Source organism: Prionailurus bengalensis, chromosome B3, assembly GCF_016509475.1.
Source record: "Prionailurus bengalensis isolate Pbe53 chromosome B3, Fcat_Pben_1.1_paternal_pri, whole genome shotgun sequence".
NCBI lineage: Eukaryota > Metazoa > Chordata > Mammalia > Carnivora > Felidae > Prionailurus > Prionailurus bengalensis.
Window position 1 is genome coordinate 70,791,804 of NC_057355.1, and position 24,836 is coordinate 70,816,639.

Below are 24,836 nucleotides of genomic sequence, written 5' to 3' on the forward strand. Positions count from 1 at the left end.
TCTCAGGGGCAGTATTCCTGGTTTTGCAAAAGAACAGTTCCAATTGTATTGTGGCCAAGATACATTACAAAAGAATATGATTGTTTTCTTTTGATTCATAGAAGCATAGCTAAAAGAAGACCAGTTTGCATAGTGCAACCCAAATCACTACATTCTGGATTGAACTGGTGTTCCCCATAATACAGATAAGGCAGACAGACAGGACTAACAGTATTTTAGCACTGTGGGAGAAAAACAAAAGCAAATGATCCATCAACAAAAGCACTTAAGGATGGCTGTACAACTATTCCATCTTGCAAAATGTGAGGGTCCCTCTTTAAAGGTCTTCTTTGGAAAGATTTCTAAAAAGAACCGAAAGCAAATGAGAGGGAATGCAGTTGCTGATTGCACACACACAAACACACTCTTCAACAACAGAAGCTCTCCCAGAGCCCATGGAATATGTCTTTGCTTCAATTGAGGCTTGGCCTTGAGAAGAGGCCAGTGTAGGTCTCTGGGGCAGCCAGGGGAATTTCCTTGGATTCAGTGGCAATCCAAGCAGCGGTGGGAAATTCCCATGAGGTCACCCCTCTGGCCAGGGCTGGCCTGCTTGGGGCACAAGGCTCCTGGCTGGCTCACCAAATTTCTTAAGGAACTCAAACTTGTCAGTGTGCCTGATGCATAGTTAGTCAATGTCTGAGACATTGGTTTTGATCAAAGAGAGCTTTATTATCAGAAGGGCAGCACAAGGAGAAAGCAGGGGATCATTCCCAAAACTGCCCTGCCCTGTTGAGCCTAGGGATGACTTATATACATGAGAGGAGAGCAATGTGTTTTTAAAAACTTGACGGGGAAAAGAGGGTTTGAAACAATCTGGAGGTAAGCTGGCCATCCTCTCAGCCACCCTGTGCTCTCAAATCTGCCAGAAAGTCCCCCAAGTAGTTACAACACTAATCATAGTCTTGGTGGGGAACTTGCTAGTGTCCCCAGTGCCTAGACTAACATCTGGCACACTGAAAATGAAACACAGAGAGGTTGAGCAATTTCCAAAGATCACACAGCAAGTCAGGAGTAGAGCCAGTCTACAAATCTCATGTTTAATCACAAAGCTGTTTCAAAACCCTGTTCTTGGTGTCTTTGAGTGGAGGTGGATAGGAAGGCTGTGCTGTTGGTCAAGACAACATCTGGGGTGCATTCTAGCTCTGAGGTACTAGAGATAGCAATTCTCCACTGAAATGAGATCTCAGCACCCACTAAGGCAGACCATTTGTCATTTCCTTGTGCTTTGAGGTTCGTTTTAATTATTAAAAAGAATTTGTTTTACTCTCCTGAATATGTGCCTTCAGAGAAAACTTGGCACAGATATACAATGTGGTAGAGCAAAAATGTCCTATAGAAATATCCCAAAATCTTGAAAGTGTTTGAGATTACCCAAAAGTAAAACACCACTCAATCATAATGCCTAGAAAAATTTGTCGTACAGTAAGAATTAAATGTTTGTCAAAAAAATGCCTTCATAACATTTCTCATTATGTGACAAATGAATGCAAATGTTACATTTGTTCTCAGCAGAACCTATAAAAGGACATGGGAACCATCTAATGTCTTAATTAATTAATTAATTAATATATAGCATATGTCTTACAGGGAGCTACAGGGTTTGGGCACCACCCACAATTGTTTACCGTCCCAACGACTCTGTACTTCATTCCACTTTAGTCACGGGAATTGTTTGAACATTGTCGGCGGCAGCCACCTAAGTGCCTCTTCACTGGCTGTTTTCTCTGTTTCACTTTCCGCATCTAGATGTACTCCTGGAGGATCCCATTGCCTCCTTTAAGTCTTTGGTCAAAAGTCACGTTTGCAATGAAGCCTATTCTCAACATCCTATTTAAAATTAAAACTCTGGCATTTCTTTTTTTTTAAATTTTTTAAAACATTTATTTATTTTTGAGAGACAGAGAGAGACAGAGCATGAGCAGGGGAGGGGCAGAAAGAGAGGGAGACACAGAATCCGAAGTAGGCTCCAGGCTCCAAGCTATCAGCACAGAGCCTGATGTGGGGCTGGAACTCACAAACCACGAGATCAAGACCTGAGCCAAAGTCGGACGCTTAACTGAGCCACCACGTGCCCCCAAACTCTGGCATTTCCATTATCTCTTAACCTGCTTGATTTTTTTCCCTTACATTTATTGTAAATTACTATTTTGTTTGTGTTTATGTGTCTGTGTTTTCTCTGAGAATGTAAGTACCGTAAGGGAAGCAATTTTTATCAGTTTCATTCACCAATGCATTCTACAAATGAACACTACATGTGTAGTGTAGCATCCTTTTTTTTTTTAAAACAAAACACCATCATCCTTTCTTAACATATTGAAATATGTATTGAAAATGTTATTTTTCTTGTCATTACCTTCTATACACTGATCTACTTTAATTGATATTAAGTATTGTGGCAAAATTAAATTGTTATAATTTTTAACATATTAATCCACAACTCTGTAATACACATCTTTTACTATAGAAATGCCTAGGTCAAGGTCTATTGGCATTTTTCAAGGAACTTGATTTATATTTCCAAAGTGGCTATCTGAAAGTTGTACTGACATTCTTTTTGTTTGTTTGTTTGAAGTTTTTATTTAAATTCTAGTTAGCTAACATATAAGTTAATATTCATTACTGACATACAATCTTATTAGGAGTGGGGAGGCAGCATTCCACAGTTTAAGAATATGGATTCTGTGCCTGGGTTAGAGCAACGACTCTGCAGCTGACAGTGTGTGCATCCAAACATGTTAGCTTCAGCGTCCTCATTTGTAAACTGGGAATGATAGTGTTTCTCTCATTAGAATTTTGTGAAGATTAATTGAAAAAATCAACATAGTGCTGACATAGAGTAAGCCCTCAGTAGATGTCAGGCATTTAAATTTGTATTGTTACTTTTATTACTAAATTATCCATTTTCATCAGACCTGACCATGAGTTTGATATATTTATTACAAATTGATATGTGAATACAAGTATCTCTTGTTATTTTTGGTTATTGAGGTCAACTTTTTAATGTTTATTGGACTATTCTCTTCCTTTTAAAAAATAATTTTTTTGAATTCTTTACTCATTTTCCTCTTCAGGTTTCCCTCACTTATTGATTTCTAAATACTTTTTCTGTGTCAAGGGTATTAGGACTTTGTCATCAGGGCTAATGTAGACACACTGGAGCTTTGTGGGGGTTAGGAAAAAAGTACTTCCAAAGTACTTCCAAAGGCCTGGTCAGGATATATTGTTTGTTGGATGGGTGGGGCACAGGCTGGATATTAGTCCCCACAGACCTTGGCCCCCCAGTAGATCTTGAGCAGTTAAAGTCTACACAACACTATGTAGTGACTTTGGGGGTCACAAGATTGGAAATAGAGTTAACTAGTTTGTAGTTGGATATAAGTGACACTTCCTCAAATACAAAGGATTTTTTTTAATTTTACATATTTTTGTATATTGTTATTTTGCTTTCTGAATTCTTCTATTACTGAATTTATAGTTAGCATATCAGTTAAGGTTTTCAAGAAAGAGAGAGAGAGAGAGAGAGAGAGAGAGAGGCAGAGATGGGGGTGGGGAGATATTTATTACAAGGAATGGTTCATGTGTTTTTCAGAGGCTGGCAAGTCCAGAATCTATACTGTAGACTAGAAGGCTGGAGTCCCAGGAGAATTGGTGATGCAGATGAAATCCAAAGACAGTCTACTGGAGAATTCTTTCTTGCTTGGGAAGGCCAGTCTTTTTGTTATAGTCAGGTCTCCAAATGATTGGATAAGTCCCACCCACCTTGTGAAGGGGAATCAATTTTACTCAGAGTTCAGGAATTTCAATGTTAACTTCATCCAAAAACACTTCCCCAAATTGACACATAAAATTAATCATCATGTTTAGGAAATCTTACTCTACCTTCAAATCAAACATTCACTTGTTATTTGTCATAAGCTTCTCCATAATTCTTGGCTTTACATAGCATATTTGTACCTGCATAATGACTGAATATCAAAAACAAATGACATTGATGCATAGAAGTTAGTTCTACAATTTTTCTTCAGCAATTATTGTGTGTTTTAAATAGAGAAAGAGAAACTTAGAAAGGTTTTGTGATTCCTTTACAGCGAAACACAATAATCTAAAGCCAGTTTAGAACATGAAACATCTTATTATACCCAGATACTGATTTGGCACTGACATCCCTTCTAAACTGGGTTGTGCTCAAACACCTAATATGGAATTGAAGGTAATGTGAATAGTTGCAAACATGATGATCATTCACCAGAACGTTCTAGGATATTTGTAATTGATGTATGGCCATTAGCAAAAGAATTTTGAATTAACTTCAAAATGATTCAGGGAGGTAAGTGGGATAACAATCATAAATAATGTACAAAGTAACCCAGATGCTAGGAAATTTCATTATACATGACCATACGAATCTGGAGAAATATTTTGGCACATACAAATCTGATGCTCCAAAGTATTTTGCATGATCAAAGTTACATTAAAAAAAATGTACAAGGTTGGCAGATTTTCAATATATTTTTTTAAATGTATGCTGTTGGGGCACCTGGGTGGCTCAGTTGGTTAAGCAGCTGACTTCAGCTCAGGTCATGATCTCACAGTTTGTGAGTTCGAGCCCGTGTTGGGCTCTGTGTTGACAGCTTAGAGCCTGCAGCTTGCTTCAGATTCTGTGTCTCCCTTTCTCTCTGCCCCTACTCCACTTGCACTGTGTCTCTCAAAAGATGAAAAAATGTTAAAAAAATTAAAATAAAACGTATGTTGTTAATTTTTTCATCTAAAGGAAAAGCACATTTTCAGTCTATTAACTGGATAAGTATACATTAAATAATTGCAAATGTGTTTATAGAATTTGACATCTTTAAAATCTTTCTTTTTTGTCACTTGGGGAAATGAACATGATTTATTAGCACAAATTTCTACTTGAAGATAGTTTATTCCCCAAGCTCCATTACGGTAATTGGCCATCAATGTCCCATCTTTAAGGGATTCTTAGCTTTAGGGAAAGAAGAGATAGATATTTATATCTAAAGTTAAAAGAAGATTCACATATGAAGTTCTCTACCTTCTTAAAGTGATGCTTTTCTTGAATTATTTTCCAGGAATAGGAGAAAGAGATTATTAAATCCTCTACAGAAAAACAAACAAACAAACAAAAAACACATGTTTTCAAAAGTTCCATTCAAACATAGTAGATTTGAGATACAAATTGAGGGATCTGCAGCATCAGCAGTGAGCATCTTAACTCCAGGTTAGTAAACAGCCTTTGTTAGATATTTAGTGAATATGTGTCTGAATATACAAGTTAGCCAGAGACTAATTTATTGTGTTGTATTTTTACATAAAAATCATTGGAGGAAATAAATTAACTTGTCAGTTAAAATCAAATTTTGTTATTGTTTTATTTTTTTTCATTTGAGAGAGAGACAGAGCAAGCGAGCACAGGGCAGAGGAAGAATCTTAAGCAAGCTCCGTGTACAGTGTAGAGTTCAACATGGGGCTCAATCCTATGATCCTGGGATCATGACCTGAACTGAAATCAAGAGTCAGAATCTCAACTGACTGAGCCACCCAGGTGCTGTATTTGTTTTTTAAGTAGCATTTATAAGTATGTAAAATCAACCGTAATTGTTTCTGATTACAAATTTAACATTCATTGAATAATGTTTAAAATGCCATTGTAAATCACAAAGAGTTCTCTGAAATCAGAGCCCTACTTAAGTTCATTTATTCTGCTTCTTTTAACTTACATTTTTAAAAGAGCTTTATTGGTATATAATTTACATACCATAAAGTTTACTTATTTTAAGTGTACAAGTCAATGGTTTTTAGTATATATACAGAGTGCAATTATCACCAATATCTAATTTTAGAGCATCTTTAATTCAATAGAAAGTTAAACATTTTTTAAAAAATTTTGTTTCCTGAGTTTTCCTTTTGATTATTTCAACTTTCCATTCACTTAATCTCTAGAAAACACTAAATTAAACCCAGTAATATGTATGCTAGGATGGTGTCAGGGTCATCTAACTAAACTTGTGAACAGATCCTGAATTGTGATTATAGCCATTGTGTCCACAGTGGTCTTTAACTTCAGATTTATAATTTCCTCCTCCTTCTCTGCCCCCTCTTCCTGCTTCTTCTTCTTCTTCTTCTTCTTCTTTTTTTCTTCTTCTTCTACTTCTCCTTCGTCCTTCTTGTCCTCTTCATCTTCTCCTTCTCCTTTTTTTTTTTTTTTTTTAGAGGGAGAGTACAGCCCAAGTGACGGAGAAGGGCAGAGAGAGAGAGAGAGAGAGAGAGAGAGAGAGAATTTTAAGTAGGCTCCATGGTCAGGATGGAGCCTGATTTAGGTCTCGATCCCATGACCCTGAGACCATGACACCAACCAAAATCAAGAGTCAGACACTCAATAGACTGAGCCACTCAGGAATCCCTATAATCCTCTTCTAAAGAGGGGTAGTACCTATTCACAGAAAGTTTTGCCATTAAATCTTTTAAAATAGTTGATTTGGAAAATGTCAAGTTGGAACTGAAGAATTTGAATTCCTATTATCCTGACAAAAGCCTGGGCAAGATGGGTGCTATTTGAGTAGACTAAAAGAGATATAACAACCATGAATTCCTCTAGATTTTTAAATTCTATCACTATATCATGTTTACATCATTGGAATATTTCAGATATGGAATATGTTACTTTAGTTCCCTGTAGAAGTATTACCAACTATTATTTCATGTTATATCCTTCAATTTTAAAAAGGGCCAACATAAAAAAAACTCAAACGAGGACAATTCTACATCTTTTGTGAAATTACCCATGAAGAATTCTGTTCAATGTCTTTGTAAAACATTTTATACTATATCTTCCTCCTAGTGAGAAGACTGGGGTGCCAGTTCATTTATCATGATAAATGGATTAGACTTATTCATCCCATCTCAGTTCTTATGGAAATTCAGAACTACATTTTTAATCAAATGTTGAATTTATCAGCCACTCATGTATATTGTAAAAGCTACGCACCAAGATATTATTGCATAAGTTTTATGCTCTGGTCCTTATTGAGAGGTCTTGGAAAACATCTTTTGCATTGAAGCCATCCCCAAATCCTATCATAAGTAGTCAATTTATACAAAATAAATATACAAATGAATTGGATCATTGGCTTTTTAATCCCAAACCCAATGGATTAAAAGAGATTAAAAGAGATTAGGGAACTATATAAACCCTAGGTTAATTGATTTATTTCTCTTTATGCTAATTGCTTTAACAACTGAATTAAGTGAGAATGAGAGACTGTCAATGTTACATAGATGTGGTCTGAATGAGTGAGCTTGTGAATGAGCAAACAAATACAGTAGAAGAAGATTTCTCCTTCTACCAGGAGAAATCTGGAAGGAGTCTACATTGTTAAGATTTCAAAACAAGCATTATGGGAATGGTTGCATAACTTTGTAAATTTGTTTAAAAATCATTGAGTTTTACACTTAAAATGGGTGTATTTTGGTAGGTAGGTACATTTTATTTTAATAAAGTGGTTTTTTTTTTTTAAAGGAAGATTCCAAGCAGCCTGAACATGGGAGAAAAGCAAACTCTGCTGTTGGACTTCGTTTTAATCTTCTCTGTATTCTATTTTATGTTATGTCTTACAAATTAAAATTATATTCTGATAAAATTTAGTTGATCACTTTCATGTGCCTGATAGTTGACAGGTCCTTTCATATCCATCTCTTTATATAGATTCAGAACAAAATCTGAAACTTGAGATAATGGAACTGCAGAATTATTCCTTGGTGTCAGAATTTGTGTTGTATGGACTTTGCACTTCACAGCATCTCCAACATTTTTTCTTTATATTTTTCTCTGGGATCTATGTGGTCACTGTGCTGGGTAACCTCATTATTGTGGTCACTGTAATTTCTGACCCCCACTTGCACTCTTCCCCTATGTACTTCCTTCTGGGAAATCTATCCTTCTTGGACATATGGCTAGCCTCATTTGCCACCCCCAAGATGATCAGGGACTTTCTTAGTGATCGAAAGCTCATCTCCTTTGGAGGATGTATGGCTCAGATCTTCTTCTTGCACTTTATTGGTGGGGCTGAGATGGTGCTTCTGGTTTCCATGGCCTATGACAGATATGTGGCTATATGCAAACCTTTGCATTATATGACCATGATGAGTCGGAAAACCTGTATGGGACTGGTGTTGGTTTCATGGGTCATTGGATTTGTGCACTCCATCAGCCAAGTAGCCTTTACTGTGAATTTACCTTACTGTGGTCCCAATGAAGTGGACAGCTTCTTCTGTGACCTTCCTCTTGTGATCAAGCTTGCCTGCATGGACACCTATGTCTTGGGTGTACTCATGATCTCAGACAGTGGGTTGCTCTCTATGAGCTGTTTTGTGCTCCTCTTGGTCTCCTACACTGTTATTCTCATCACTGTCCGACAGCATGCTGCTGGTGGGGTATACAAAGCACTCTCTACTTGCTCTGCACATATCATGGTAGTCCTGCTCTTCTTTGGGCCCTGCATTTTCATTTATGTGTGGCCTTTCAGTCGGTTCTCTGTGGACAAGCTCTTATCTGTATTTTATACAATTTTTACTCCTCTCTTGAACCCCCTTATCTACACATTGAGAAATAAAGAGATGAAAACAGCTATGAAGAAGCTGTGTAACCAACATGTGACTTCTCACTGAATTCCAGCTTTGCATAGAGCTACATGTTCTTACTCATTCAGTGTATATAATTTCTTTAATATGATTCTGCTCAAATATTTCAATCTGATGGTTTATTGATAGAATTTGTATTGTGTTATATTTCGGAGAAATAGTTGATTTCAACAAAAATCATATATATAGTTTTATTCTATATAATATAATTTTGTATTATAATATAATTTTATAATATAACTATAACATCACTTATTTGTTTTTGTATATCACAATATTATATAATTTTATATTATAAACATAGTTTATAACTGTAACTCCATTGTACTATGACATTAGTATGATCATTTAATAACTATATAATATAAATCTATATACACACACATACACGTACATACACGTTTAACCCAACAATTTCACTTTGTACTTGGCGATTTTCTTTCTCTGTTTTTTTAGAACTTTTTTTACATGTTTATTGATTTCTGAGAAAGAGACAGAGCACAAGTTGCCCCTGAGAAAGAGGGGCAGAGAGAAAGGGAGACACAGAATCTGAAGCAGGCTCCAGGTTCTGAGCTGTCAGCACAGAGCCCAACATGGGGCTTGAACCAACAAACTGTGAGATTATGACCTGAGCTGAAGTTGGACACTTAACCAACTGAGCCACCCAGGTGCCCCTCTTCAACTCTGTTATGATGAGATTTCTCTTACTATTTTATTTTGTCTAAAATATTTATATAAAATGGATTTTATTTTCCTAATCATAGTCCAACACAGCAAGAGCTGTCAGTTCATAGGCATTCAAGACACGAGACATTCAGCACAAGGAAACTAACCCAAGAATAAAATGCTCTATGAATCTTTCTCCTGGCTTTCAAAGACTGCAAGGAGGAAAAAAGACACTATTTCAAGATCCTATTGATTTAAAAAGTGTACTTTTTCTTGTGAATGTGTATTATGCTTAACGTTTTTATTGAAAAATATGAATGTATGCCAGTAAAATTCAATTACAGAAGTTAATTTTCACATGGGAAGAATCAGTATTTTATGGCTCAATATTTCATGGTATAAATTAAGGTATTGTGTTACTATTTAATATGCACTGGATCAGGAAATTAAAACCTTTTTACCCACAGATTTTTAAACACTGGATCTACACTGCATCTTAATGAGTTGATCTGTCCCTTGGGGAGTCATCTATTAGGAAGTATGTTTGAGTATGACAGATTCAGATCTTATGCTGAGCTTTTAAATGTCTTTGGAACCTAAAAAGATAATCATAAGCAAGAGTTAAATTTTATATTAACCAAATGGTCAGAGAATTTAAACAATTTTCTTATATGTTGATTCTGGAACACCAAACCAAAGGAGAGAATTGGGTAATATTCAAATTATGTGAATAATTGGATGAAGCTTCCAGTAATTTTAGACAATGTTTTTAATCAGGAGAAACATGCTCCTGGGTACTTCTGGCTTCTCTAATGACTGTAATCTTACACATTTGCATAAACACTAGAAGAACACAGTTTGAAAACATCTGCCTTAGGAAAAATTTCTCAGCACTCCCCTTGCTTGCTACTGCAATAATACTGTGTTTTGGTTTCATAGACTTTAGACAGTTAATTTTTATTATGTTTATATGTAAACATTTAAAGAGTTTAAAAACTCCAAAGAGATATATACACCCCTATGCTCACTTAGTATTATTTACAATAGCCAAGATTTGGAAGCCACCTAAGTGTCCAAGTTTAGATGAATGAATGAAGTAATTGAATATATTTATGGTGGAATATTATTCCACCATTAAAAAAGGAGGAAATGTTACCATTTAGAACAAAATAGATGGACCTAGAAGGTTTTATGGTAAGTGAAGTCAGAGAAAGACAAATGCCATATGATTGCACTTATATGTAGAGTCTCAAAAACAAAAGAAACAAACAATGGAGACCCAGACTTATAGATACAGAGAACAAACTGGTGGTTGTCATATGGCAGGAGGGAGAGGGATGGGGAAAAAAAATGAAGGGAAATAGATACAAAGTTTCAATTATAAAATAAATTTCAGGAATATGAAGTACAGCATAGGGAATTAATCAATAATATCATAATAACTTAGTATGTGGACACCTAGCAACTAGACTTCCTGTGGAGATCCTTTTCATAATATATAAAAATATCAAATCACTGATGTACACTGGAACCTAATAGGACTGTATATGTCAATTATACTTAAAACGAAGAAAAGAGTGGTGTTAAAAAGCTTTCAGGAAGATGACACCTTATTCCTCTCTTATATTGTTGAAGAGAGCAAAAGAATGCCTAAAATCTGAAGGATAAAAGTTATATTTATAAACCTGCTAGAATACATTGAAATAAAAAAGGAGGAAACATATGTCGTGTCTTCCAGGTTAAATCCCATTTTGAAGAGAGCAAAAGAAGGCCTAAAATCTGAAGGATAAAAGTTGTATTTATTAAATTTTTTTAAATGTTTTTATTTATTTTTGAAGGAGAGAGAGAGAGACAGAGCATGAGCGGGGGAGGAGCAGAGAGAGAGGGAGACACAGAATCAGAAGCAGGCTCCAGACTCTAAGCTGTCAGCACAGACCCCGATGCGGGGCTGGAACCCACAAACTGTGAGATTATGACCTGAGCCGAAGGCGGCCGCTCAACTGACTGAGCCACCCAGGCGCCCCTAAAAGTTGTATTTATAAACCTGCTGGAATACATTGAAATAAAAAAGGAGGAAAAATATGTCGTGTCTTCTAGGTTAAATCTTTTTTATAAGTAAACAGCATTTCTATGGGACTCTATTTCATTTTTTCCTCTTAATGGCTTTATTGCAAAATTTTGCAGGGACACTTGAGTTTCCCTTTGAAGAAATGGGACAAAAAGTGTTGGTTGCCCTGACTCCTCTCCCCGCCCTCCAGCCAAATAAGTTTCAGCTGTTTGGGCATTTCTGTTGCCTCTAAAATCAAAAGAAACAGCAGCAAGCAAGAGTTACCGCGCGGAGTAGGACCCAGAAACCTGTGAGGCGGGGCATTCCCAGGTGTGCTGAGAATGCGAGGGCTCCAGGCCTTGGTGGAGCCGCAGGTGGGCGGTGCGCAGGGGCAGTGGGGAGGTGGGCCAGGGCTCAGGGCGCCGCCAGGAGGGCTGCAGACAGTGTGGTCAGGACGTGGTGCCCCCTGGCTTGCCTTCTTTCGGACCTCTGTGCTTGCACGTCTATGGCACCACCTGGCTGGGCGGCCGGTGATGTCCAGGGGGTCTCCGGGCAGGATTGGCCGCTGGTCGAACACACACTGGGGGGAAGCCTGGCTGCCTCCGTGAGACCTCAGGTGGGCGTGGACGCCTTGAGGGCAGATGGGCCTTCCTGACAACGTGGGGGCGCTGGCCAGCGGGGACTCCTCCGAGGCATGGCCTGCTTCCTGTTGAGGATCCTTAGATGTCAGCAGCCACTTTTTGGGGACCCTGGATCTCGGCCAGGTAGGTGGACCGTCAGCACGCAGGTGTAGAGGCGGTGCCGGGCCGTGGAGAAGAAGCGGGTGGGGTCCACGGGCGGGTTCTTGCTGTGGAAGAGCGTGCCCCGCGTGTTGTCCTCATGCAGTGTCCCCTCTTTGTGTGATGTTCCTGCCGGGCACGTTCTTGATGGGTCCCACATAACGGCTCCCCGTAAGGAATGTTCTCTGGGTCGGCCTCTGGTACAGCCCTCCTTCCTCCTGGTCATGTAGTTGGGGGCCTGTATTGTGATGATGATTTCACAGTATATACAAACGGAATTATTACATTGTACACCTCAACTTTGACCCAACCTCAGGCAGCTTTCTGTCAGGGACATGGCAGTGATTTCTCAGTTGTGTGGGGCACACAGCAGCTGTGGTCAGTCTGGTCCCCAAAATGAGGGGAAAATAAGTTGTTGTGGTTGTCCCAGTGAGGGGGTGATTAGTACTCTTTTACACGTAGTCCTGGTTAAAATGCCAAAATTGAGAGCTTTCCAGAGAGTTCATGAGAATGAGACGCAGAGAAGGGACTAGTCTTGGACTGTCTTCCACTTGAATTGAGACAGTGTTCTTTTGGGACAAGAATCACATCACAGACATTTCAGCTTCTGCAGTGCTTCTATAATGCCTGTAACGGGGAGAAGAACTTAAAAGGAAATCTGCCTTAGGATTAATTTCCTTGGTTTTTAATGGTGCAATACTGATTATTGACTTTGTAGACATTACAGATAGCTATTTTTTTTTTACCATCAAGGTATATTTAATACTATTCACATATTTATTTATGCAATTAAATGTTTGTCAAGCATCTGCTGTGTTTCAGATTCCATGAATGGAGCTAGGGGTGGATATAGAGTATTTAGGAACACACATTCCCAGCTTAGTGGAATTAAAGCAAGTATATAGTCACAAAATATTCTATCAGGTGAGAGCTATGATAGAGATAAACATGATGTATGGGAGTATAGGAGAGGGAAACTTAATCCAGTCCTGATGATTAGCAAAGGCTTCCCTTATTACCTCAATTTTTCTCTGATTCCTGAGGACCCTGTATTTTGTCCGGTTACTGTGCACACATACACACACACGCACAGCATGTTTAGCACAGAACCAGTCCTAGAGTAAATGCTGAAATAGATGCTAGATCCCACAGGTGTTTATGACTTTTTAGAGGTATCCGTGGCTCTTGTCTCATCCCCAATCTCTGCTCAGCTCTCCTTGCTTTGGTCAGATCCATGAAGATGGATATGGACCCTGCACCCTCGCTTTAGGCACAGAAATCCCTGGAGTTGAGGTGTCTGGACTGGGTAAGGATGGCTGCTTGCCATGTTAGTGAAACTTGAGTGAGTAAAGTCACCAGTTTTCCCCAAACTGTGGACTTTTGCAGGGAACTTGTCATTGTCAGTGCACAGAGAGCCATACATTTATTTTATTTTTTACACATTTTTATTTAAATTCCAGTTAACATACAGTGTAATGTTGTTTTCGGGTGTACAATATAGTGCTTCAACATTTTTGTACGACACTGGGTGCTCATCGCAAGTGCACTCCTTAATCCCCATCACCCATTTTACCCATCAACCCACCCACCCTCCCTCTGGTAACAGTTCTCTCTAGTTAAGAGTTTGTTTCTTGGTTTGTCTCCTCTCTCTCTCTTTTTCTCCTTTGTTTCTTAAATTCCACCATAGATTTTAAACAAAGGAATGTCTTTGAATTTTGAAGAAGGATTTATGAGACTCACTTTCCTATTTTGAAATAAATTAAAATACAGAATACAGTGTTTTCAAACTGTAATTTGAAAACTACTTATATTAAAATCACCTGAGATGCTTTTAAAATGCAAACAATCTGGATGCATCATTGCTTTGCTTAATTAGAATTCTGGGAACAAATCCCAGAAATATGCTTTTTACTATAAACTACTTCAGGTAATTAAAATTCACAGTCATGACTGAGAACCTCTGGATTATTGTCACATTATCCATCCAGAAGAGTAGTTGCTATTAAAGGATGGTTAGAATAATTTCCTTATGTGAGGAGTCTCTGTTAATGGACCATGATGCATTCTTAGAAATACATCACTAGGATATATTAATTCTAAAACTGTGACCTCATAAAATATGTTGTTTATGGACCGAAGAGTAGGTCACTGAGAATTTGCTCAGTGAAGTTCAAGGCATCTTTTTCTATTTTTAAATAATTAGCATGAGTGGGAGACAGGGGAAGAGGGAGAGAGAGTCCCATGACCCTGCTATCATGATCTGAGCTAAAATTGAGTGGGATTATCCACTGATTGAGCCACCCAGGCCCCCTGAAGTTGAAGGCATCTTAAATATTTATTTACCTGTAGTCACTAAGAGATAAGCTGCTTCCTCTTTTAGTTCTCTGTGTTTTATAAATGTTTTTCTTTAACATAAATATTTAAATAGTCTAAATCAAACTATTTTTGTCTAAAGAATCCTTCAAGTAAGTAATTTAAATGTCAAATTCTTAAAGCAGGGCCCCCAAATTTAAGAATTACCATCTGAAGTAAAATTTCATTGGATACTCCTCCTGCTTTGTCAAAGATTAGTTGGCCATACATTTGAGGGTCCAGTTCTGGAGTCTCTATTCTATTCCATTGGTCTATGTGTCTGTTTTTGTGCCAATACCATACTGTCTTGATGATTATAGCTTTGTAGTAGAGGCTAAAGTCTGGGATTGTGATGCCTCCCACTTTGTTTTTCTTCTTCAATATTACTTTGGCTATTCGGGGCCTCTTGTGGTTCCATAGAAATTTTAGGATTGCTTGTTCTAGCTTCGAGAAGAATGCTGGTGCAATTTTGATTGGGATTGCATTGAATGTGTAGATAGCTTTGGGTAGTATTGACATTTTGACAATCTTTATTCTTCCAATCCATGAGCATGGAATGTTTTTCCATTTCTTTGTGTCTTCTTCAATTTCCTTCATAAGCCTTCTATAGTTTTCAGCATACCGATCTTTTACATCTTTGATTAGGTTTATACCTAGGTATTTTATGGTTCTTGGTGTGATTGTAAATGGGATCAGTTTCTTTATTTCTCTTTCTCTTGCTTCATTATTGGTGTATAAAAATGCAACCAATTTCTGTATGTTGATTTTGTACCCTGAAACTTTGCTGAATTCATGTATCAGTTCTAGCAGACTTCTGGTGGAGTCTGTTGGGTTTTCCATGTAGAGTATCATGTTTTCTGCAAAAAGTGAAAGCTTGATTTCATCTTTGCCAATTTTGATGCCTTTGATTTCTTTTTGTTGTCTGCTTCCTGATGCTAGGACTTCCAACACTATGTTAAACAACAGTGGTGAGGGTGGACATCCCTGTCATGTTAGTCACTTAACAAATGGTGCTGGGAGAACAGGACAGCAACATGCAGAAGAATGAAACTTGACCACTTTTTTACACCATACACGAAAATAAATTCAAAATGTATGAAAGACCTGAATGTGAGACAGGAAACCATAAAAACCCTAGAGGAGAAAGCAGGAAACAACCTCTTTGACCTCAGCCACAGCAATTTCTTACTTGACACATCTCCAGAGACAAGGGAATTAAAAGCAAAAATGAACTGTTGGGACTTCATTAAGATAAAAAGCTTCTGCACTGCAAAGAAAACAATCAATAAAATTAAAGGCAACCGATGGAACGGGGAAAAATATTTGCAAATGACATGTCAGATAAAGGGCTAGTATCCAAAATCTGTAAAGAACTCAGCTAATTCCACACCCAAAAAACAAGCAATCCAATGAAGAAATGGACAGAAGACATAAATAGACACTTCTCCAAAGAAGATATCCAGATGGTTAATGGACACATGAAATGATGCTCAGCATCACTCATCATCAGGGAAATACAAATCAAAGCCACACTGAGATACCACCTTACACCAGTCAGAGTGGCTAAAACAAACAAATCAGGAGACTATAGATGCTGGCGAGGATGTGGAGAAAGAGGAACACTTTTGCACTGTTGGTGGGAATGCAAACTGGTGCAGCCACTCTGGAAAACAGTGTGGAGGTTCCTTAAAAAATTAAAAATAAAACTACCTTATGACCCAGCAATAGCACTGCTAGGAATTTACCCAAGGGATAAAGCAGTGCTGATGCATAGGGGCACATGTACCCCAATGTTTATAGCAGCACTTTCAACAATAGCCAAATTATGGAAAGAGCCTAAATGTCCATCAACTGATAAATGGATAAAGAAGATGTGGTTTCTATGTACAATGGAATACTATTTGGCAATGAAAAGAATGAAATCTGGCCATTTGCAGCAACATGGATGGGACTGGAGGGTATTATGCTAAGTGAAACAAGTCAGTCAGAGAAAGACAAATACCATATATTTTCACTCATGTGTGGATCTTGATTAACTTAACAGAAGACTATGTGGGATGGGAAGGGGAAAAAGTAGCTACAGAGAGGGAGGGAGGCAAACCATAAGAGACTCTTAAATATAGAGAACAAACTGAGGGTTGATGGGGGATAGGAGAGAGGTGGAAAGTGGGTGATGGGCGTTAAGGAGGGCACTTGTTGGGATGAGCACTGGGTGTTTTTTGGAAACCAATTTGACAATATATTTAAAAATAAATAAATAAAATAAATAAATAAATAATAAAATGAAAAATAAGTAAAATTTCATTTCTATACAATGAGAAAATTAGTTTTTTCATTTCTGTGTTTTCCTCCTTGATCTCAGATGCAGTTTGAAGAAGAAAAGGTTAGGAAGACTTTCATAGAAAGAAATGTATGTCCAGCTGTTGGATCTCCTGATATTGCCATTTTCTTCCATTAGAAGGGCCCTGAGGATCTTGCTGAAGGAAGGGTCACTTGCAGTTTTATGATTCTGCTTAAGAAACATATTCTTCCCAATTCATTCCTTTAAATCAGTTATCAGAATTCTGTGAAGCTATTATGTAAATAATATGTAAATAGCTATTATGTAAAGCTATAATGTCTAATTCCAACATTAACCTGTAAATCTCCTGAAGTCAGGATCAGTGTTTTACCTCAAAACTTTACATAGTACTAGGCAAATGGTAGAAGCTTATTAGGAATATTAGTTATTAAATATTTTAGCCAAATGGATAAGTTAACACACTATTTAAAAAAAAAACCTTATAGCTTTAACGAAGATTTCTTCTTAAATCAGATTTAATAAAAGCTTAAATGTGTGTTTTTAAATAATAATTTTTGATAAATTCTTTATTATTTTGGTTTTGGTCTTTTAGGTATCACCAGACATAGCCAATATGTGAAGCAAATTACTCTGAAGTCTTAATTTGTATTCCTGGGACTTTCTACCTGTGGACCAGTGCTACATTTTCTCCTTGCTTTCTCTACTGGGTTTTCTGTAACAATGGTCCTGGGAAACCTCCTTGTGTTTACAGTGACCTTTGATCCTCATTTACATTACCCCCCATGTACTTCCTTTTAGCTAAACTCTCCTTTATTGATTTGTGTCTTTCCACCTTAAGGGTTTCTAAGATGATTGTGACCTGTATTCTGGGCACAAAACCACATACTTTCAGGGGTGTGTCACCAGATGTTTGCCCTTCATGTTCTGGCTGGATCTGAGATGGTCCTGCTCATTGCTCTGGCCTTGGACAGATATGTGGCCATATGCAAGCCCCTCCACTACCTGACTATCATGAGCCCACAGATGTGCATTTTGCTTCTGTCTGGTGCTTGGGTTATTGGCCTCATTCATGCAGTGGTCCAGTTAGCTTTTGTCGTCCATTTGCCTTTTTGTGGTCCTAATGAGATAGATAGCTTTTACTGTGACCTTCCGTGGCTTATCAAACTTGCCTGCACAGACACCTACAGAATGGAATTCATGGTTAATGCCAACAGTGGATTCGTTTCCATGGGCACCTTCTTCTTAGTGCTTATCTCCTCTATCTTCATCCTGGTCACTGTATGGAAATGTTTCTCATGTGGTTTGTCTAAAGCCTTTTCTACTCTGTCAGCTCACATCACTGTGGTGGTTTTGTTCTTCGGACTGTGCATCTTTGTTTATGTGTGGCCATTTCCCACAGTGCCAATGGATAAGTTTTCTTGCCATGTTGGACTTTATGATCACACCCATTCTGAATCCCATTATCTACACATTGAGGAACAAGGACATGAAGTTGGCAATGAGGAGACGGAGTTTGAGGATGATCTTCTAAATAGCTCTAAATGAGAAAACAAGTCATGCCTTCTGCAAGCAATACTGTATGCACAAGTATTGAAGGGTTAAATATTATCTTAAGACCATTTGTTTTCTTTATTTCAGTAGCACAAATATCTTGGGTAGTTTATTTCATCTTAAAGGCCAATAGTGTGATTATAAATTTATTTAAGGCTATTTTGCATATTTTAAGATTTTAAATTACTGAAATACACATTTTGTTTCACTTACATATTGACTGGTCTATAGAATATTGGAAAGTTTTTTGAGTTTCAAGGCACATTTGCAGAGGTACCGGTGTATGCTGATATTTTTCTCTGTCACTGGGTTGAAAATATTCTTATGTAAAGGATGATTGGTTCTCCTAAGTTATTTTTGGCAAGCAAATCAGGCTTGTCCTTAAGTTGATTCAGGTGTGTTGTTACTTTTGTTAATAGATGCACTCAGTTACATGAATATAATTTTTGTCATATATTAAGTATTGTCTGATAATCATATATGCACAAAGTAACACATTGGGCAAAGATAGTTAAACAGTTTTTAGTGTTTGAGATCGTATTAGGATCTGGCATCTAAGAGGACAATGTTATATCTTTTTCATCTCAACTTTGCTTTCAACTATTCCCTTTAAATGTACAAAGTGACAGCAAAAAGATATGACTTAAGAAATAACATTCATTAAAGAGAGTAGAACTAGGATGGGGTTTAGAAAATGTTAAAGAGAAGGAACTCCTATGTAGTATTGCTTAACTGTGGATACAAAGCAGCACTGAACACTCCATGCTCAAGCATTAAGCCTGTGCTGTTTAGACTTGCAGGACTGACAGTTCACCACCCCACAAAGCAAAACAATGCCTTTTTAAAAACTTTGTTGAAATTTTATTCTTATAGTGGAGTGGAATTTACTTCCCTTTGTATTTCATATTTCTTGTTTTTAATCTACAATTGTGCAGAATGAAATATCTTCCATAATGTCTCCTCCTTTTGTGTTTGAAATTTACACATGATGATATAGCTTATAACTTTAAGAATAAATATTGCCTCTGATGGTAAACATCTTAAGTCTTTTTAGGCAAAATTTCCCAATTTGGAAATTTCATGAGATTTATTTTGAGGCTACCTGAAATGTCCATTTAATTTTCTGTTAAAATCTGTTTCTTTTGGAACCTGGGTATAAGCTGATATTGATTCCAGCCATGAAGCAGGGAAAAATATATGATAACATTCCATCATAAAATGAAATGTCATTAAATCTGTAATATAAGATCTGTAAGAACATCTGAATCAGAAATTAAAAATCTTTGACTACAAAGGACTGAAAATTTGGAAATAACAGTAAGAGTCATCTGCTACTCAGAAGAAAATTCAACAAGACAAAATTACAATTTACAGTAGCCAAACTATGGAATCAGTCCAAGTGTCATTTAATAGATGAGAGATAGATAAAGAAGAGGTGGGACATATATACCCACCTCTGTGTGTGTATGTGTATATATATATACACACATATATACATTTACATATACATACATGTACATATACATATATACATACATGTACATGTACATATATAATATATACATGTACATATATAATATATATACATGTACATATATAATATATATATATACACATATACATAAAAAATGAAATCTTGCTAGTTGCTACAATGTGGATAGATCTCAAGAGTATAATGCTAAGTGAAATAAGTCAGTTAGAGAAAGACAAATACCATATGATCTCACTTATATGTGGAATTTAAGAAACAAAACAAATAGGCAAAGAGAAGAAAAGAGACAAAGTAATAGACTCATAACTATAGAGAACAAAGTGGTGATTACCAAGGGAAGGGTAGTGGGGGGTGGGTGAAATAGAGGATGGGGATTAAAAAGTATACTTATCATGATGAAAAAAATAAAAAAAAAAACCCTACAAATTCTTTTTCCAAAACCCAGGAAAAACAATAATCAAAAAACAAAAAACCTTTACAGAATAGAGCTGGTCAAATTGTCACTTTCTTGAAATTTGGGAATCATATGAATGTTCCCTTATGCTCCTTGGTTGTTCAGGGAATAAAATACTGCACACAGTCTAACTCTGAATTCATATTATTATATGTTGTAATATAAAACATTGTGTAATCACCCAAACTGCAGCTATTAGAATTTGTGTAAAGTCTGTCTTATTAAGAAAAAATGGGTTAAAAGAAACACAGGTTAAAATTGTTAGTTTGTTCTAAAGACCGTTTTGCTGAACCTCACAAACACAAAAATGAGGAATCAACTACCAGATACCCAATGGAGAACAGAATGGCCAAAATTACAATGAGAGATACAGGATAAAAGGATGTTTCATAGAACTGGGCAAGGGGTAGTCAATATTTGTATAATTTAAAATGCAATAGAGTAGAATTAACATATCAAAATTTTTTTATTAATGTGTCAAAAATAAAAGACCAGAATATATACATAATGATATATCTTATAATGAATTTGGAAAAGTTGGTACAAAATGGTGAATTCCAAGGCCTAGCCTAGTAAAATTATTACCTATTTAAAATGTTGTACAGGGGCGCCTGGATGGTTCAGTCAGTTAGGCGTCCGACTTCGGCTCAGGTCATTATCTCTGTCCATGAGTTCGAGCCCCGGATCGGGCTCTGTGCTGACAGGTCAGAGCCTGGAGCCTGTTTCGGATTCTGTGTCTCCCTCTCTCTCTGTCCCTCCCCTATTCACGCTCTGTCTCTCTCTGTCTCAAAAAAAAAAAAAATAAACGTTAAAAAAAATTAAAAAAAATTTTTTTATCTTCTGAGCCTCTTACCAAAATAACTGAACAAGGTCGATAGGAAAGAAAGTCAGGATGGAATCTGACTTCTAGATAGTAGTATGCAAAGAAAGGCAACAATGGATCTATATTTCCAAAAGATTCAAAGAAATAAAATGTGATATAAAAATTAGTTTAGAGCCAATCTATCTTCCAAGTATATGAGGGTTAAAGGAAACAACTTTAAGTATGCAAACCTTTGTAGGATGTTGAATGCATAAGCACTTCCTGAGATACCTAGAGGATTCTCCATCTAAGTTAAGGGAGATTGGGAGAACCTTCAGTTATACTGTTGCTTAGAATTTATTTATTTATTTTTTTCAATATATAAAATTTACTGTCAAATTGGTTTCCATACAATGCCCAGTGCTCATCCCAAAAGGTGCCCTCCTCAATACCCATCACCCACCCTCCCCTCCCTCCCACCCCCCAACAACCCTCAGTTTGTTCTCAGTTTTTAAGACTCCCTTATGCTTTGGCTCTCTCCCACTCTAACCTGTTTTTTTTTCCTTCCCCTCCCCAGTGGGTTTCTGATAAGTTTCTCAGGATCCACATAAGAGTGAAACCATATGGTGTCTGTCTTTCTCTGTATGGCTTATTTCACTTAGCATCACACTCTCCAGTTCCATCCACGTTGCTACAAAGGGCCATATTTCATTCTTTCTCATTGCCACGTAGTACTCCATTGTGTCTATAAACCACAATTTCTTTATCCATTCATCAGTTGATGGATATTTAGGCTCTTTCCATAATTTGGTTATTGTTGAGAGTGCTGCTAAAAACATTGGGGTACAAGTTCCCCGATGCATCAGTACTCCTGTATCCCTTGGGTAAATTCCTAGCAGTGCTACTGCCGGGTCATAGGGTAGGTCTATTTTTAACTTTTTGAGGAACCTCCACACTGTTTTCCAGAGTGGCTGCACCAGTTTGCATTCCCACCAACAGTGCAAGAGGGTTCTCGTTTCTCCACATCCTCTCCAGCATCTATAGTCTCCTGATTTGTTCATTTTGGCCACTCTGACTGGCGTGAGGTGATACCTGAGTGTGATTTTGATTTGTATTTCCCTGTACAATGTCCTCCCTGATGAGGAGCGACATTGAGCATCTTTTAATGTGCCTGTTGGCCATCCGGATGTCTTCTTTAGAGAAGTGTCTATTCATGTTTTCTGCCCATTTCTTCACTGGGTTATTTGTTTTTCGGGTGTGGAGTTTGGTGAGCTCTTTATAGATTTTGGATACTAGCCCTTTGTCTGAAATGTCATTTGCAAATATCTTTTCCCATTCCGTTGGTTGCCTTTTAGTTTTGTTGATTGTTTCCTTAGCTGTGCAGAAGCTTTTATCTTCATGAGGTCCCAGTAGTTCATTTTTGCTTTTAATTCCCTTGCCTTTGGGGATGTGTCGAATAAGAGATTGCTACGGCTGAGGTCAGAGAGGTCTTTTCCTGCTTTCTCCTCTAGGGTTTTGATGGTTTCCTGTCTCACATTCAGGTCCTTTATCCATTTTGAGTTTATTTTTGTGAATGGTGTCAGAAAGTGGTCTAGTTTCAACCTTCTGCATGTTGCTGTCCAGTTCTCCCAGCAGCATTTGTTAAAGAGACTGTCTTTTTTCCATTGGCTGTTCTTTCCTGCTTTGTCAAAGATGAGTTGGCCATACATTTGTGGGTCTAGTTCTGGGGTTTCTATTCTCTTCCATTGGTCTATGTGTCTGTTTTTGTGCCAATACCATGCTGTCTTGATGAGGACAGCTTTGTAGTAGAGGCTAAAGTCTGGGATTGTGATGCCTCCTGCTTTGGTCTTCTTCTTCAAAATTACTTTGGCTATTCGGGGCCTTTAGTGGTTCCATATGAATTTTAGGATTGCTTGTTCTAGCTTCGAGAAGAATGCTGGTGCAATTTTGATTGGGATTGCACTGAATGTGTAGATAGCTTTGGGTAGTATTGACATTTTGACAATATTTATTCTTCCAATCCATGAGCATGTAATGTTTTTCCATTTCTTTATATCTTCTTCAATTTCCTTCATAAGTTTTCTATAGTTTTCAGCATACAGAGCTTTTACATCTTTGGTTAGATTTATTCCTAGGTATTTTATGCTTCTTGGTGCAATTGTGAATGGGATCAGTTTCTTTATTTGTCTTTCCGTTGCTTCATTATTAGTGCATAAGAATGCAACTGATTTCTGTACATTGATGTTGTATCCTGCAACTTTGCTAAATTCATGTACAGTTCTATCAGACTTTTGGTGGAGTCTATCGGATTTTCAACGTATAATATCATGTCATCTGCAAAAAGAGAAAGCTTAACTTCATCTTTGCCACCTTTGATGGCTTTGATTTCCTTTTGTTGTCTGATTGCTGATGCTAGGACTTCCAACACTATGTTAAACAACAGCAGTGAGAGTGGACATCCCTGTCGTGTTCCTGATCTCAGGGAAAAAGCTCTCAGTTTTTCCTCATTGAGGATGATGTTAGATGTGGACTCTTCATAAATGGCTTTTGTGATGTTTAAGTATGTTCCTTCTATCCCGACTTTCTCGAGGGTTTTTATTAAAAAGTTGCTGAATTTTGTCAAATGCTTTTTCTGCATCAATTGACAGGATCATATCATTCTTATCTTTTCTTTTATTACTGTGATGTATCACGTTGATTGATTTGCGAATGTTGAACCAGCCCTGCATCTCAGGAATGCATCCCACTTGATCATGGTGAATAATTCTTTTTATATGCCATTGATTTTGATTTGCTAGTATCTTACTGAGAATTTTTGCGTCCAAATTCATCAGGGATATTGGCCTATAATTCTGTTTTTTTACTGGGTCTTTGTCTGGTTTAGGAATCAAAGTAATTCTGGCTTAATAGAATGAGTCTGGAAGTTTTCCTTCCCTTTCTGTTTTTTGGAATAGCTTGAGAAGGATAGGTATTATTTCTGCTTTAAACGTCTGGTAAACCTCCCCCGGGAAGCCATCTGGTCCTGGACTCTTATTTGTTGGGAGATTTTTGATAACTGATTCAATTTCTTCTCTGGTTATGGGTCTGTTCAAGCTTTCTATTTCTTCCTGATTGAGTTTTGGAAGTGTGTGGGTGTTTAGGAATTTGTCCATTTCTTCCTGGTGTTCCAGTTTTTTGGCATATAATTTTTCATAGTATTCCCTGATAATTGCTTGTAATCTGAGGGATTGGTTGTAAGAATTCCATTTTCATTCATGATTTTATCTATTTGGGTCCTCTCCCTTTTCTCTTTGAGAAGCCTGGCTAGAGGTTTATCAATTTTGTTTATTTTTTCAAAAAACCAACTCTTGGTTTCGTTGATCTGCTCTACAATTTTTTTAGATTCTATATTGTTTATTTCTGCTCTGATCTTTATTATTTCTCTTCTTCTGCTGGGTTTAGACTGTCTTTGCTGTTCTTCTTCTATTTCCTTTAGGTGTGCTGTTAGATTTTGTATTTGGGATTTTTCTTGTTTCTTGACATAGGCCTGGATTGCAATGTATTTTCCTCTTGGGACTGCCTTCGCTGCATCCCAAAGCTTTTGGATTGTTGTATTTTCATTTTTGTTTGTTTCCATACGTTTTTTAATTTCTTCTCTAATTGTCTGGTTGGCCCATTAATTCTTTAGTAGGGTGTTCTTTAACCTCCATGCTTT

General features: G+C 37.2%; 1 protein-coding gene and 1 pseudogene across 1 annotated transcript; both read left to right on the forward strand.

The window, feature by feature from the left end:
- The first annotated feature begins 7,764 nt into the window (after window positions 1-7,764).
- On the forward strand, window positions 7,765-8,724 carry LOC122468046 (olfactory receptor 4K14). Its single transcript, XM_043554530.1, has one exon. The coding sequence runs from the start codon at window positions 7,792-7,794 to the stop codon at window positions 8,722-8,724; it is 933 nt and encodes a 310-aa protein (XP_043410465.1). The 5' UTR covers window positions 7,765-7,791.
- A 3,643-nt stretch (window positions 8,725-12,367) lies between these two features.
- On the forward strand, window positions 12,368-18,388 carry LOC122468047 (annotated as a pseudogene).
- The last annotated feature ends 6,448 nt before the right edge of the window (window positions 18,389-24,836 follow it).